This window comes from Boeremia exigua (genome assembly GCF_020726555.1).
Source record: "Boeremia exigua strain MPI-SDFR-AT-0100 chromosome Unknown C7974scaffold_6, whole genome shotgun sequence".
NCBI classification, from domain to species: Eukaryota; Fungi; Ascomycota; class Dothideomycetes; order Pleosporales; family Didymellaceae; genus Boeremia; species Boeremia exigua.
In genome coordinates, this window is record NW_025763523.1 from 2491552 (window position 1) to 2504804 (window position 13253).

The following is a 13253-nucleotide window of genomic DNA, read 5'->3' on the forward strand; positions in this document are numbered from 1 at the left end:
CAGTGCTCTGAGCCCATAGGAAGTTATACTCCGGTCGCTGTTATACCGAACAGTGTATAGCGTATGCTCATACAGTGTAGGTGCACATCAAGTCACATTGATTCTTACACATACCGGAAGGCCCCAAGTCTCAACTCCATGGTGTTTCAAAGAGTTTGATTGGGAGTAAGATAAAGTCTAAATAGAGTTTCGTTTGTACAGCCTAGATGGAAGACTGCACTAAACAACCTGCAACCTCCAGACCTCTACTCCTCCCATGCTCACATCCTCTTTATCACCTACACTTACTGACTTTGTTCAGACGCATAAGAGCTGACAGGGACCGACGGGTATCGGGTGAAAGGAAGGAGTAGGGCACTGAGAAACGCAGGGTCCAGGCCTCTGTTGCCAACTCTGCCCTCATGAAAGGCTTGGGCAACAATTGTTTGCCAGTTTTCGTAACGATCTATGGACCTCAATGATTAGTCGTGAGTCTATTATGCATGGATCCTTTGAACTCACCCCAGAAAACGGGCATACAATCGCCGCGATGCTCAGCCTTGACGGAGCACGAAGTGTAGGTTCCGGTGATGACACGGTTGTGGGCCTCACACCAGGCCATGTGGCCTTGACGGAAACATTCCGAGTCAAAGGCGTCCTTGTGACAGCCTGTTGTCGAGCTGTGAGTGGTTTAGTGTCTGACTACAACCTATTTATGAGGCGATGGACACGTACCACTGCCTCAATGTGCCCTGGCGGCGGAAGTGGTCACCCATGACCGCAATACTCTCGATTGCAGTGGGCAACAACAGAGCGTTATCGCCCGAGAGTCTTGCGTAGTTGTAATTGGTTGGCGCGGTGTGAGGAGGAGCTACTTGAGAGCGCAGAATCGAAAGCTCAGCTTCGAGAGAAGAGACTCTCTCGTGGAGAATCTGAACTTGCGAACGAAGCCTGTCAACCTCCATGACGAGACTAGTCCTGGCGTTGCTGTGGTTGTTGTGAGGACCGTGAGGATACATTTTGCGGAGTACTTGGCGATCGGTTCGGGTAGAAAAAACCTTGGAAGGTGGTGAGAGGCGCTTGATATATGGTTGAAAACCTTGGAAGCAAGCCCACCGCCAAGGCTGTCTTCACTAAGAAAGCCAAACCCTGATGTCACAGGTAACAATCCTTCTCGAATGCAAAACTGTGGCGAGAAAATCAAAATTTGGCCTCCATCATTACAGATACATGGTTATTCACAAGGTGACAAGATGATCAAAGACAGCTCAGTCATGCCCTCAACATGGAAGCTACAATCCGATTTTGAACCGCGTATCATTTGTCTATGAACCACAGAGAGCAAACACGATTCCGAAGCCCATTTAAAATGCTTGACAAAAGCTGAAGATTGCGCCATAAAGATTTTCCGAACAGGAAACTTCCCGCAACTGTCATGCCGTTCCCCCTACACCCCTTCTGTCGGATGAAGGCATATTCCATCTGTCGCAGTGGTCAATAAAGTAGGCCAGTTGCACAAATAGCACCGCTTACTATCTGGTTGAAGGGGTCCGAGGATACGGTTGAAGAACTGATACTGCATTCGCAGCATCTCGCAGTCGGCCTTGATGTTGGTGTCCGGATGCACACGGACGTGAACCTCAAGCTGGTTCAAGCATATCTCCATCCTTAGCTTCGTCTTGTGTAGGAATCTCTCGTGTTCGCCCATCCAGCGAGCGACTTCACGGTGACTGCTGCTTGGGTCCAGCTCCAGGATTTTATCGTCGATCGCCCTCTGGTGCGCTTTGGCACGGCGCAAAAGAACCTGGAGGCGCACTGATTGACGCAAAGAGACATTCGGACTGGGAGAATGTGATGAGTTATCGGTAAACGGCATCTTAGTTCCGGTGCTCTGGCTGCGCTGATATGAGTAGCAGTGAGGACTTGAAGGCACGTAGGTCGCTATAGTGAAATGAGAAGGAAATAGTGTCAAAGAGAAGGTTGTCTTGAGGGCGATAAGCAGTGAAGGTACGACGTGAAAGCAGCAACGAGCTCGCTCAATCTGGAGTAGCGCCATACCCCATGTGCACATCACCGTTGCTTTGCAGGCGTTGGGGACCGTCACATGCACCGCTAGCGCCGCCCAGACCTTGAGCTATAAGTACAGCTCCCCCTGCCTCCGTCTCCGTCTCTTTTCTTCTCAACCTCCTCCTCTACGATGGCGAAGAGTGCGCCGGCATCATTATTGCTGCGTATGCTCTGGTTTCCTGACAGATCAAGGTTCCCTTCCAAGTCTATCCTTGCAGCGGATAACCACGTCTGCTAGGTAATAACGGAAGGGTACATCCCGAAACCTCAACGGCTTCTTGTGATTATTTACATAGTCAATACATTCAGTCGTTTTATCCAATTGCGAGTTCCATTCCTCGTGAGTACCTTGTGATTGCCGCCCGGTTGCCTCCGCTTTACTGTGATTACGATTGCGTTCATATTGGGACTCGTTCGCGGCACTGAGTTGGTACATACTTGAGTACTCACGAAGCGGGGGATACAAGCTCCAGAACAGGGACGCCCGAAGGGAGTCCTCAGTCCCACGGTGAAATGGGTATATCTGTGGCAGGCAGTTCTGCACATCTAACCTGAACGGAGAGAAATGTAAAGCCAACTCTCACGCGAAGCCCCGAGTCCCAAACATTTATGCTTTTTCTGAACTTCGACGTGTCACGATTTGGTGTGCAATGATGATAACGCGAGCAGATGTTTCACGCGTGTAAGGGTCACTGGTCAACAAGGTTGATCTGGCAACGCGTGGCGCTGTTTCCGCAAGTCATGAACGCAGTTTATACCGCGGAACAACCATCTAATCGTGTGCTATGGTCAAGTTGAGCAAGGTCTCTTGGAACTCCGCCATTGCTCGGTAGATGACACAGTCAGCTTGGAGCAGACAACGTGCGATTTGCTATGCAGCGTGTTGATGAGCAAGGTGCTTCTAATAATTTAATGGCAAGAGCTTTTGGAATCGCGTAGAGCGGCGACTCGGTTACTTGCTTTCACTCCACGCCGCTTTTCAAGTTTTTCTTTCTGCTTCTTAACCCCAATTTTGCAATTGTACGCCCCACTTCGAACAGATAAAATACCCCAGTTCACCATTGAATTTGCGCATGCGCACGTTCAGACCTCCCGCTGTGTCTCTTGTAGATTGCGCATACCTGTCTGCCGATACCATGCCCTCTGATACACAGGGTAAACCATAGCGACACTATCTCGAGTCTTGAGGCAGTCATCTAACACCTCCATAGAGCCACCAGACTATCTGTTCGACGACACTGATGCGCACGCGAATATCGAGGCTCGGAGCTATCAACAAGAACTTGTGAGGAATGGCGTCGACGATAGAGGACGAGCCGAGTAAGGGGCTCATGGCTGCCTTGGAAAACGGCGAAGCCGAGGACCGCCAACAGCTAGGATCACAGGTGTCAAACCCCTCTCATGGTTCGAGTACAACTCCGGTTCCGACGTCTGCGACTACTCTTATACCATCTTTCAATGTCAGGCGATCAAGGATGTCTCTTCGAATCCATAACTTGAACGGCTTTTCGGTTCGAAGAGACGCCGAAGGCACGGAAATTACCTCTTACAAGGAAAAACCATAGCTCAACACACATGCGCTTGGTCCTCAGGGCAATTAGACCTTTGCAGGCAGGAGGTATATATTTTACAAGAGGCTTTGAGCGGCCTGTGGTCTTTATATCCGACCATGTCTCTCAGCAGCAGCAGTACGAGACAGAAAATCCTCGGCTCAAAACGGACAACGCGGTCGGATTCCTCGGTGCAGCAGACAAAACACATGACTGAAATCGCACAAGAAGGGCCGTATCAGGTACTGACGAGGGACCATAGGATATGGAGATCTGCCTCGACATTTCGATGCGCGATCACGAAACATATAAAGAGGTTGCTCCTAGATCGCACCTACCTCCTCCCATTTCGACTTTTGCAAGCACATCATCCGCCCTACCCACCGACTCTTGCGCAACTTGCTGTGAATCAGAACGACTCCCAGTACCGAACGACCAAGAGGCCTTCGAACAGCCCGACCCCTATTCTATAATCCTGTCCTTTGGCAGAGTCAAAGAGCAGCAAGCTTAGAACATCTCACGGATGTTGCAAAGCCAGGCCCGAGTGTATCATCGCAATCAGCAGCAGGAGCAGACGAGGCAGTACCAGCAACAACGCACACAACAGCGACAGGCTTTTACCATATTTGATAGTGCAACTACGACGTCGAGCGCGCGGTCATCGACTCCTGAGTCGCTTCTCACGACGAGTATGCCTGCATCGACTGCACTCACTCTCCAGAAACGCAGGGCTGAAGATGGCCTTGGTGAGCTCATAATGGGAAACGCATGATGGACTGAGGCTTTATGTGCGTTGAAGAAAGGGATGCATGAACAGACCCAACACAATCAGCGTTGTATCGAAGGTTGAACCTACATGGATTTCTCTCCTGACCCTTCCGAAGTCTTTTCAGATTTTTCTATGATATCCGAGCGGAAAAACTTGTTGCGGGCAAAATTGAAGTGGCAGTGTCTTCCGAGGTCGTGATAAGAGTCGTGCTCGTCGGCCGACGAGACCTTGACAAGATTGTACCAGCGATCAAAATCGAGTTGACCATGTCGCACTCATGAAAGCGAACAGTCGCGCATGCCCCACACGATGGTTTTGTCAACCCCACCCAACATCTCTTCCTCGAGCGATGACGTCATTGGCGCATTTCCGACACTAGTACGGACATTCATCTCTCGGCAATACCAGCACAGCTTACATGTTACTTCATAGATGGAATTACCGAATTTCGGCGGCCGCTGTGCTGTCTCCGTGCCGCGCATGAGCCCGCCGTGCCGGCCCAATCAACCTGTAGGATCCGAGTCGACAGCACTAACTCGAGAGTTTCACGCCCGGATGCTGTTTCCCACGTCGCCCAAAGAAGCATCTTTAGTCGACCGTAGGTACTTCCCCGCAATATCTGTCTTGGCGATGACAGATGAAAGCACCCAACGACCACAAGGACACCATGACTGTAGGTACATTGGGCGTTACTCGAGTAGATCCTTAATAGCTCTTGATCCTGGAACTCTCGGAGCATACCCTCAGCCATCCACATATCTCTCTGTCCCGCCATTCTCATTCTCTCGTTTACTGCTTCATAATGGCCGAGCACGAGAAGGACTCTGTCCACCAACAAGATTCGACGCCGCAGACATTAGAAGATCTCAAACACACCAAGACCGTCGACACCTTACATAACGATGAAGCCCTACGAGTACTCGCCCAATATGCTGGAGATGCAAGTTGGACACCAGAAGAGGAGAGGAAGCTTGTGCGCCGACTCGACAGAAAGTTGATCTCACTCTTGATTGTCACGTATGGCCTGCAATACTACGATAAAGCCATGCTATCGCAGGCTGCCCTTTTTGGCCTGCGGGATGATCTCAGGCTTACAACAGGCAACCGGTACTCTTTTTCGTCTTCGATCTTCTACCTCGGGTTCATTGTTGGGAGCTATCCAGCAATTCTCATGTCTCAAAGATGGCCCATTGAGCGAGTGGCAGCCGGTATTGTTGCGATTTGGGGCATTTGTCTGATGTGCTCTGCTGCATGTACCAATTGGCAAGGTAGTCAGCGACCCTCGTCAAGATGCTGGGCCGTTAACATGTATCAGGTTTCTACGCCCAGAGATTCTTCCTTGGCTTCCTTGAGTCCGGAGTGTCACCTATGTTTATGTTGATCGTCGGCGGCTGGTATAAGAAGCGCGAGCAAGCACTTCGAATGGGCGCCTGGTACTCGGCAACAGGCTACGTCTCCATGGTGTCTCCACTCATCAATTACGGCCTTGGTCACATCAGTGGCGGAGGTCTCAATTCGTGGCAATATATGTACTTGGTTGCAGGAGCAATCACGGTTCTATGGTCTCTAGTCATCCTCTTCTTCATGCCGCCAGATCCCATCCGCGCACGAGGCTTCAGTGATCGCGAGCGATACATTGCAGTCGCCCGTATGAAGGAAAACAACTCGGGTGTGCGAAACAGACATTTCAAGGTTGCTCAGCTGTGGGAGTCACTTTATGACATCAAGTTCTGGCTGATCTTCAGCATCGCCTTCCTCATGATGATCGCAAACGGCCCAGTGTCTTCTTTCATCCCTATTATTATCTCAGGTTGGTCAACGGTTACGAACTTACTACAGCGTCATGCTGACGACTATCACAGGATTCGGCTACAATCGCCTTAACTCGTTGCTACTCACCATGCCTGCAGGAGCTATTATCGGCACCATCGAGCTTACTGCACCCTACTTCGCCTACAGGATCCCTGGTATTCGCACATGGCTCATCGTCATCTGCCAATGCGGCACCATAACAGCATCCATCTTACTTTGGCGACTACCTCGGGGCGAGAAGGGCGGTCTACTGTTTGGATGTTATATTCTGGCAAGTTTTGGTGGAGCATACGCTGTACTTATGGGACTGCAAATTGCCAACACTGCAGGATATACTAAGAGATCAGTCACATCTTCTGGAATCTTTGTGGGATATTGTTTGGGTATGATGAGTATTGATCCGGGTATGTGATTGCAGCACTAACGGCATTTCAGGAAACTTTGTCGGGCCCCTACTCTTTAAGCCAGAAGACGCGCCGGCCTACGGTCCAGGATTCGTTGCAGTACTTGCAACCGCAATCGCTGCTGCTGCTCTTGCTGTTGTTTATCGCTACGTCTGTATATGGGAAAATCGCCGCCGCGACAAGTCCGGCACAATGGAAGGCTTCGATAACGCCTACGACGATGATCTCACGGATATGAAGAACCCACAGTTCAGATACACGCTATAACGTTTCAATGTCTGCAACGCAACCGCGCTTGACTGGAAGTTGAGGAGCAGGAAAGGTCTGCTGAGCTTGCACCATTGGGTATTACCATAGGAATGTCTGCATGCGTCGAAGCTCAAGCGCGCGTTCTCAAGTTTGTTGGTTCCGATCGTGCCGACTTGCAGCACGTTATGACTAGCGGTCCTGGCTCACAGGTAGGTATTGCGGCCAGATCACGAGAACATCATCGGTTTCCACGTTTTGTGGACGCGCGCTGTGCGGGGTCGGTGGAGTTTACTGGTTTTGAAATGCAGAACCGCGCCCTTATCCAAAGTAGAGCCACGGTTAAGTCTTCGCCGCCCCACATCATGCCGTCCGGACCACCAACAAGTATAGCAGCATGCAAGAAACAATCCCCACGGGAACGAATTGCCTTTATCGAGCCTACGATTGCGACATGTAAACCCCTCTTCCAGTAGCAACAATGCATCATGTACAGCCCGACTATTCCCTTTGCCAGCTCCGTAGGCAGCGTTATCCACACGACTGTTACAATCTCTTCGAAAACTGACCAGTCGTTACGGTCTTGCAAGCATCTAATCTCTCTAACTTGTTGTACTGTTTAAATGTTGTTATGAATATGCAGCGCGAGCGCAAGCGTTTCTTTCGAGGTGTGAGTTGATCCCTCATTGACAACATACATTTTGACCTGGAAACACTGATTCGATGCAAGGTATACGATGCAATGCGTCTCCCAGGTATGATCAAGCGAAAGAAGTCAACATCGACACTACCAGATGTGTTCCCAAGCAGTGCTTCACTGTTCGCTTCATTTCCGCGCCAAAGCCAGCAAGGCACACTGGCACTTCCCTCCAAGCTTGATGAAGTGGCAGAATCGATCCACGAATGTGTTCCACAGCAACTTCCAGGAGAGAGTGCGAGTCAAGACGATGTCCGCTACTTCCTCTATCAAGTATTAACCCTGAAGGAGTACAATCTGGCGCGGAAAAGTCCGCAGTGGGTACTGGAGACTTGTATGCTTTGGCAAGGGGACGGTAATAGGCTCAGATCTCTGCCACTCGACGCCTTCCAGCAACTTTGTCCCCTGCATCCAGGATACGCTGCTATCGACTGGACCGTCAAAGGCTCCAAGTATCGACGTCAAGACATACCGCCATGTGGCGTTCGTGATGAGATCGGACATCGCGTCAAGACCATAGTAGAGGGCTTGAAAAGAAAGGAGGAAGGTCATCGAGGTCCAGGATGGCAGAACTTAAGCATGTCTAAGCCTGGTGCAGCCCCGCCCGTAGAGATGGCCAGAACGCAGAACCCAACTTTTCCAGGGAATCACAGGTTTCAGATGGCCCAGTTTGCACCCACTTCTGGTTTTCCTGTCCAAAACCATTTTTACAGTCTTGGAAATCATTCTATGCCCCTTTTTCATCAGGTCCCACCTGTTGGTATCCAGCAGAATGCGCCTTATATGCGGCGTCAGCCTTCCATCACCGCCCCGCACTATTTACCTCATGTTGCCGGCATGGAACAGCATCAGCCCATCGCCGCTGGGAACAGTCAGCACATCCCAAACGGTGACCGCAGTTCTCCAGTCTCTTTGTCGGGTTCACCAATATCCTCCTATTGTCAAACCGGAAGTATCTCGTCTCGACTTACTGAGTCTACTGCCAAAACATCACCTCCAATTTCGGAAAGTGAGCATCAATTTCGGCTTTCAAATATCGACCAGTCATCATTAACTACCGAGTCCATGAGTGGCAGTCAATGCTCTTTGTCGAGTTCGTGCCAAGACTCTCCCCGGCGGACTCAGGCGGTGCCACCAAGCCGGTATAGAGGCACTCAGCCAGCTCCACATTCTCGTCTGCACGATCAATCTTTCCATCCAGCACACTATATGACTAGTCTTCGATCTCCATCGTACAACGGTTCGATCTATGCTCGATCCGAAGCGTCTTTGACTCCTTCTGACAGCGCAACGAACAAGTATGGATTCCGACGCGATTCAGCCATGCCACCAGAAACAATACAGCAAGTCGTCAGAAGTCCATCTTTATACTCTCCTTCGATCATCTCGAACCTCTCTCGGCCTTCTACCCAGCAATCATTCGTGACCGCGCCACCTTGCCCACAGAGTGTTGCTTCTCCTCGGCTAGGCACTGCGACACCAACCATACATGGTCAGAACACCTTCGCGCGTCCCATCAACAACTACAGAGTCGATGCTCACGCACTCGATAAAGCTGAAATGATCGGTTACAAGTCGATGTCAGGACCAATGCGTTCGCTGATGGCCGACGAGGAGAGGACTCGCAAGCTTACTCGAGACAAGAGCGACGCTAGGCTCAACACATGCCAGAATAACTCCCCTAAAAACGTCCTTGGAGGGGAAGATCCTGTAGGCCCCCTTTTGAGATTCCAAAATCCTAGGACAGGGCAGCCTAGGCTGACGATCTACGAAACAATAGAGCAGCAAGAAAGGCTCGGCAAACAATACCTCGATAATCAGAGACGCGGAGAGGTGCAGCAGGGACGATTGAGAACGGTTTACGAGACGATTGAAGAGCAGGAACTTTTAGATAGAAGAGCTCAACGCGGTTTGGACAATTATGTAGGGCAGAACTGGTCAAACTACTTGTGATTAGCTCATGAATAAATCTCCAATCAAAAAACGGGTGTAGCCAAGAACGACCGCACGTTTGTGAATAAACATATCACTTTGAGAATGATGCAGTCTCTCTCCAGTCACATTGCTTGACTCCTCACTGACGCGCGTTTCCATGACAACGGATGCTCCCAGCCATAATACCTTCATATGATGATCACATACGCGCTGATCCCCAATCTGCCGGCTTTCGTCATCGCATCCAGTTCGCGAGAATACCGCCTCCTCAAGCTCGCGTTTGTGGTGCATACAAGGTTTCAGCGGCTCTTTACGGCGATCCTCGGCGCTTCGGTACAGACTCGTGAGACGCGGAGCGTCAAAGATTTACCGGAAGAAAGCGCAGTATTCAATGGAATTCTCAACGAATCGCCCGATAAAGAAGGAGTGAGAACATTGAAAGGGGGAGAAATGGAATGTTTCGGTACTTTCCAAAGGCTTCGGAATCTGGGGTTAGTGTTGATACGATCGTGAGGTCATTTTTTAGTGTTTAGGACCTCTGATATGAGCGCTTAGGGCACGGGAGTATACTTTGATCATTGTTGACTGTGCAAATAGAGACAAACACATGAAGCTGTCGAGTCCCATCGGCGAGGAGTCTGACTACACTGGAACGAGTTTTCGTGAAAATTTCAGTCTTAGACTACTATCCTTGGGCACTAAACTTGCTTTTTGACCAGAATTTCCTCTTTCCTAAGCTTTCACAGGATCTCGGATCATGATTGTGTTCGTATCCTCGCCCTGGCCCCCGTATTTTGTAAGATCGAATTTCTGTTCCAGCCTAGGCGTGAAGCCGTATCTGGCATATAGCGGCCGACCCATAACCGAAGACTCAAGGAAGCAGGGTAGCTGATCAGCATCGGCTTGCTCTGTTCCCCAGCGAACAAGCTTAGCACCAGCCCCGCGACGATGATGCGCAGGATCTGTGATGAGTATGTGTAGAACTGACAGATGTCAGTATTGACCCGGTATGGTGAGCAGTTCGAATCAGGTGATGCTTACAATAGAAAGGTCTAGTTCCCATGAACTCCTTCCTGGACTTGGTTAAGTACCACATGAAGTCAATCATTGCCTGCTTGCCATTCTCTTCTTTACCTGGTACTGGCAGCATAGATTGTATTTCTTCTTCCGTGCGCTCTTTCTGGTTGATGCGCCACTTGGCGCCAGCGATCATTTGGCCATCTAGCTCGGTGTCCACGACTTTGAGGTACGTGATGTCTTTCTCTTCTCGAATCGACTTGACGTGCTTGTCGACAGATTTGTTGATGTAAGCCTCTGACGGTGGGTGCTCGACCATAAACTGTGTCATACCTCCACCTTCCCCTGTCCTGAATTAACGGTGCGTTGCCGAGGGCCAAAGATCGGTACCTACCGAAGGCGGCGATTTGGATCCGGACAAACTCTGGGATGTCCATCTCCGTGCAAGGGCGAAGCTCGAGAACCATATTGAAAATATTGGAGACAGTCTGTTGTACCAGTGTTGCTCGTTGGAAGTTGGTGTTGTGGGGTGTCAGATCTTAAGGCAATGAGGCTGCACGGTTTGCACCTTCCTCCATTGGCATCGGGCTCCCGAAACCGCAAGGTGTGAGTCGAGCAACGCCCTTTCACGAAGCGCAATGACTCAGCGTCAGCTCATAACACCAGGCGACGCCCTTCTTTGTTTCTGAACAACTTGCGAAGCCCGCGGAGGATTGTCGATCTGCTTGTGGTGTTTTCACTGCGGGGCACGGCCATGACGTCGCTGCCGCAACGGCCTCACCAGCAACCGTGACCGACGGATTGCAGCACAAACATCAACGGCAAGTGCCACTGAACAGTAGTTTCGATGGAATAAAACTGATCGAGGGACACAGGGGTAGGAAGCAATGCAAGATTCTCAGGTCAAACCAGCTTTGTCAGTCCAGGAAGCTACGTTTCCCACTCCGGCGAAATTCATGGTTCGGACGTCTGAATAGGCTCACCAAGTTTGAGGGCTAATCAGTGCATGGCCATTGCCCAGCAATCGTGGATCAAGATACTGAGATCACAAGGCCGTGCGTATGGAACGCCCCAGCCACGTTACTGAGACGTATCGTGGTTCGCAAAACAAAATTCTGAAACCGGCCACAGGAGTGCGACACCCACATACCTACCATGTACAGAACTCGTCTACAGTGATTAGAAAGAGGAGGCATCGCCAACGTCATGGATAATGATGAATTTGAATTACCTCAATATGTTCATGGTCCTTCCCAGCAAAGACCTTAATCGGTGACCATCCTTCGAATTCTCACGAGCCTCCGTTCAGTACTACGCCAGCTCATGAGCGTTCTCGTCGTACCGCGAAATCTGATCCGTAACGTTATGTTGCACACCGCATATTTTCACGACGCCAAGCCCCTCCTGTCTTCCTCAGAGTGCCGAAGCAGCCGTCCAAGAAACAGCATAAATGCACCGAAGATACCGCCGCTCTGCCTCGGCAGGTAATTGCAAATGGGAAACCAGACGCCCTCCTCAGATCAGCAAAACATGTCTCAGATCTGCCGGGACGTCCCTTCAACGACTGTCAAATTCAGCCCTATCCGGTAGCTTCGTCCTAGCGTCGTACTATATTCGTCGAAGGTGAGCCTTTCCTGGCATGGAGTAGCCGGCTAGACGTCTGTTACATACGTCTCAGCACTTCTGACAGAGTGTGCTATTGTGGACTTACGCATGACGGCCGACAGCACTCCAGAGTCACCTCGATGTTGAAACATGACAGATTTGAGTTGTGGTCTGCCTTCGTGATCAGTCCTGTGCTTTCAACCTCGGCTTGCAAGATCAATAAAGGTCTGTTCTTTATAAATGCGCCGCGAAGTACGTACCGATCCATCAGGGGCTCTCATTCATCTTCAATATCATTCACACAGACTCAACTTTACAACACATAATCATTTAATTTCTCTTTTTCAGATCATCTGCAACTACCATGAAGTCATTTGTTCCGTTCCTCGTTCTTGTCCCTCTTGCCTCTGCGGCTCTCTCGTCCACAACTCAGAATGATGTCACCAACGGCAGCGGCTGCAAGGCCATGACTGTTCTCTTTGCCCGCGGCACCACAGAGGGCGGCAACATGGGTTCGGTCGCAGGGCCGCCGTTTGTCAGTGCCATTGGCCAGATGATGGGTGGGGCGCAGAATCTTGCCGTCCAGGGTATCCAGTACCCTGCCGACATTCCCGGATTCCTGGCTGGTGGTGATGCCGCAGGTAGCGCATTGATGGCCAAAATGGTTGGTCAGGTCATGGCTGCTTGCCCTAACACAGCCCTTGTCATGGCTGGATATTCGTAAGTTTTGTCTTACCACTCATGTGAAAGACCATGACTAATTATATAACCACCCACAGCCAGGGAGGACAACTCGTTCACAACGCGGCCACTATGTTGACAGCCGACCAGTCTGCATTTGTAAAGAGTGCGGTCATCTTCGGAGATCCAAACAACGGCGATGCTGTTGGCAATGTCGGCGCTGCCAACACCAAGGTCATCTGCCACAATGGTGACCTGATCTGCGCTGGCCAGTCTGTCATTCTTGCACCTCACTTGACATACGGTCGTGATGCAAATACTGCCGCTGCATTTGTTATGTCGACCGCCGGCGCTGCTACGGCAGGTGCTGCTGCGGCTGCTGCCAAGGTTGTGGTCGGCAAGGTTGCGAATGGCTTCTCTGCTTGAGCGTTTTGAGAACCGAGTCATTCCATTCAATTCATCAACAGATGTACATAAATATGTTAAGAATC

General features: G+C 50.5%; 6 protein-coding genes across 6 annotated transcripts; 3 read left to right on the plus strand and 3 right to left on the minus strand.

Moving 5' to 3' along the window:
* Positions 1-284: 284 nt before the first annotated feature.
* C7974DRAFT_413618 (uncharacterized protein) lies at positions 285-944 on the minus strand (the record flags this gene model as incomplete). The annotated part of the gene is made up of 3 exons (XM_046143744.1): positions 285-445; positions 502-659; positions 715-944. 3 exons carry the CDS (start codon positions 942-944, stop codon positions 285-287), a joined length of 549 nt encoding a protein of 182 aa, XP_045997635.1.
* A 482-nt stretch (positions 945-1426) lies between these two features.
* Positions 1427-2448, minus strand: C7974DRAFT_376653 (uncharacterized protein; the record flags this gene model as incomplete). Its single annotated transcript, XM_046140289.1, has 3 exons — positions 1427-1461; positions 1513-2107; positions 2395-2448. The coding sequence occupies 3 exons, from the start codon at positions 2446-2448 to the stop codon at positions 1427-1429; spliced, it is 684 nt and encodes a 227-aa protein (XP_045997636.1).
* Positions 2449-5067: 2619 nt separating this feature from the next.
* C7974DRAFT_194732 (MFS transporter) lies at positions 5068-7298 on the plus strand. Its single transcript, XM_046136664.1, has 4 exons — positions 5068-5633; positions 5681-6175; positions 6228-6560; positions 6613-7298. The coding sequence occupies exons 1-4, from the start codon at positions 5168-5170 to the stop codon at positions 6846-6848; spliced, it is 1530 nt and encodes a 509-aa protein (XP_045997637.1). The 5' UTR covers positions 5068-5167; the 3' UTR covers positions 6849-7298.
* Position 7299: 1 nt separating this feature from the next.
* On the plus strand, positions 7300-9477 carry C7974DRAFT_454943 (uncharacterized protein; the record flags this gene model as incomplete). The annotated part of the gene is made up of 2 exons (XM_046145935.1): positions 7300-7497; positions 7558-9477. Exons 1-2 carry the CDS (start codon positions 7459-7461, stop codon positions 9475-9477), a joined length of 1959 nt encoding a protein of 652 aa, XP_045997638.1. The 5' UTR covers positions 7300-7458.
* Positions 9478-10191: 714 nt separating this feature from the next.
* On the minus strand, positions 10192-10943 carry C7974DRAFT_312037 (uncharacterized protein; the record flags this gene model as incomplete). Its single annotated transcript, XM_046138336.1, has 3 exons — positions 10192-10442; positions 10501-10821; positions 10871-10943. 3 exons carry the CDS (start codon positions 10941-10943, stop codon positions 10192-10194), a joined length of 645 nt encoding a protein of 214 aa, XP_045997639.1.
* Positions 10944-12274: 1331 nt separating this feature from the next.
* C7974DRAFT_194742 (cutinase precursor) lies at positions 12275-13205 on the plus strand. The gene is made up of 2 exons (XM_046136665.1): positions 12275-12801; positions 12861-13205. Exons 1-2 carry the CDS (start codon positions 12446-12448, stop codon positions 13186-13188), a joined length of 684 nt encoding a protein of 227 aa, XP_045997640.1. The 5' UTR covers positions 12275-12445; the 3' UTR covers positions 13189-13205.
* Positions 13206-13253: the final 48 nt, after the last annotated feature.

Coding starts and splice junctions, on each gene's coding strand:
- C7974DRAFT_194732 (XM_046136664.1), top strand. CDS start 5,168: ATGGCCGAGCACGAGAAGGACTCTGTCCACCAACAAGATTCGACGCCG. Junction 5,634..5,680: donor TGCATGTACCAATTGGCAAG/GTAGTCAGCGAC, acceptor AACATGTATCAG/GTTTCTACGCCCAGAGATTC. Junction 6,176..6,227: donor CATCCCTATTATTATCTCAG/GTTGGTCAACGG, acceptor CGACTATCACAG/GATTCGGCTACAATCGCCTT.
- C7974DRAFT_194742 (XM_046136665.1), top strand. CDS start 12,446: ATGAAGTCATTTGTTCCGTTCCTCGTTCTTGTCCCTCTTGCCTCTGCG. Junction 12,802..12,860: donor CTTGTCATGGCTGGATATTC/GTAAGTTTTGTC, acceptor AACCACCCACAG/CCAGGGAGGACAACTCGTTC.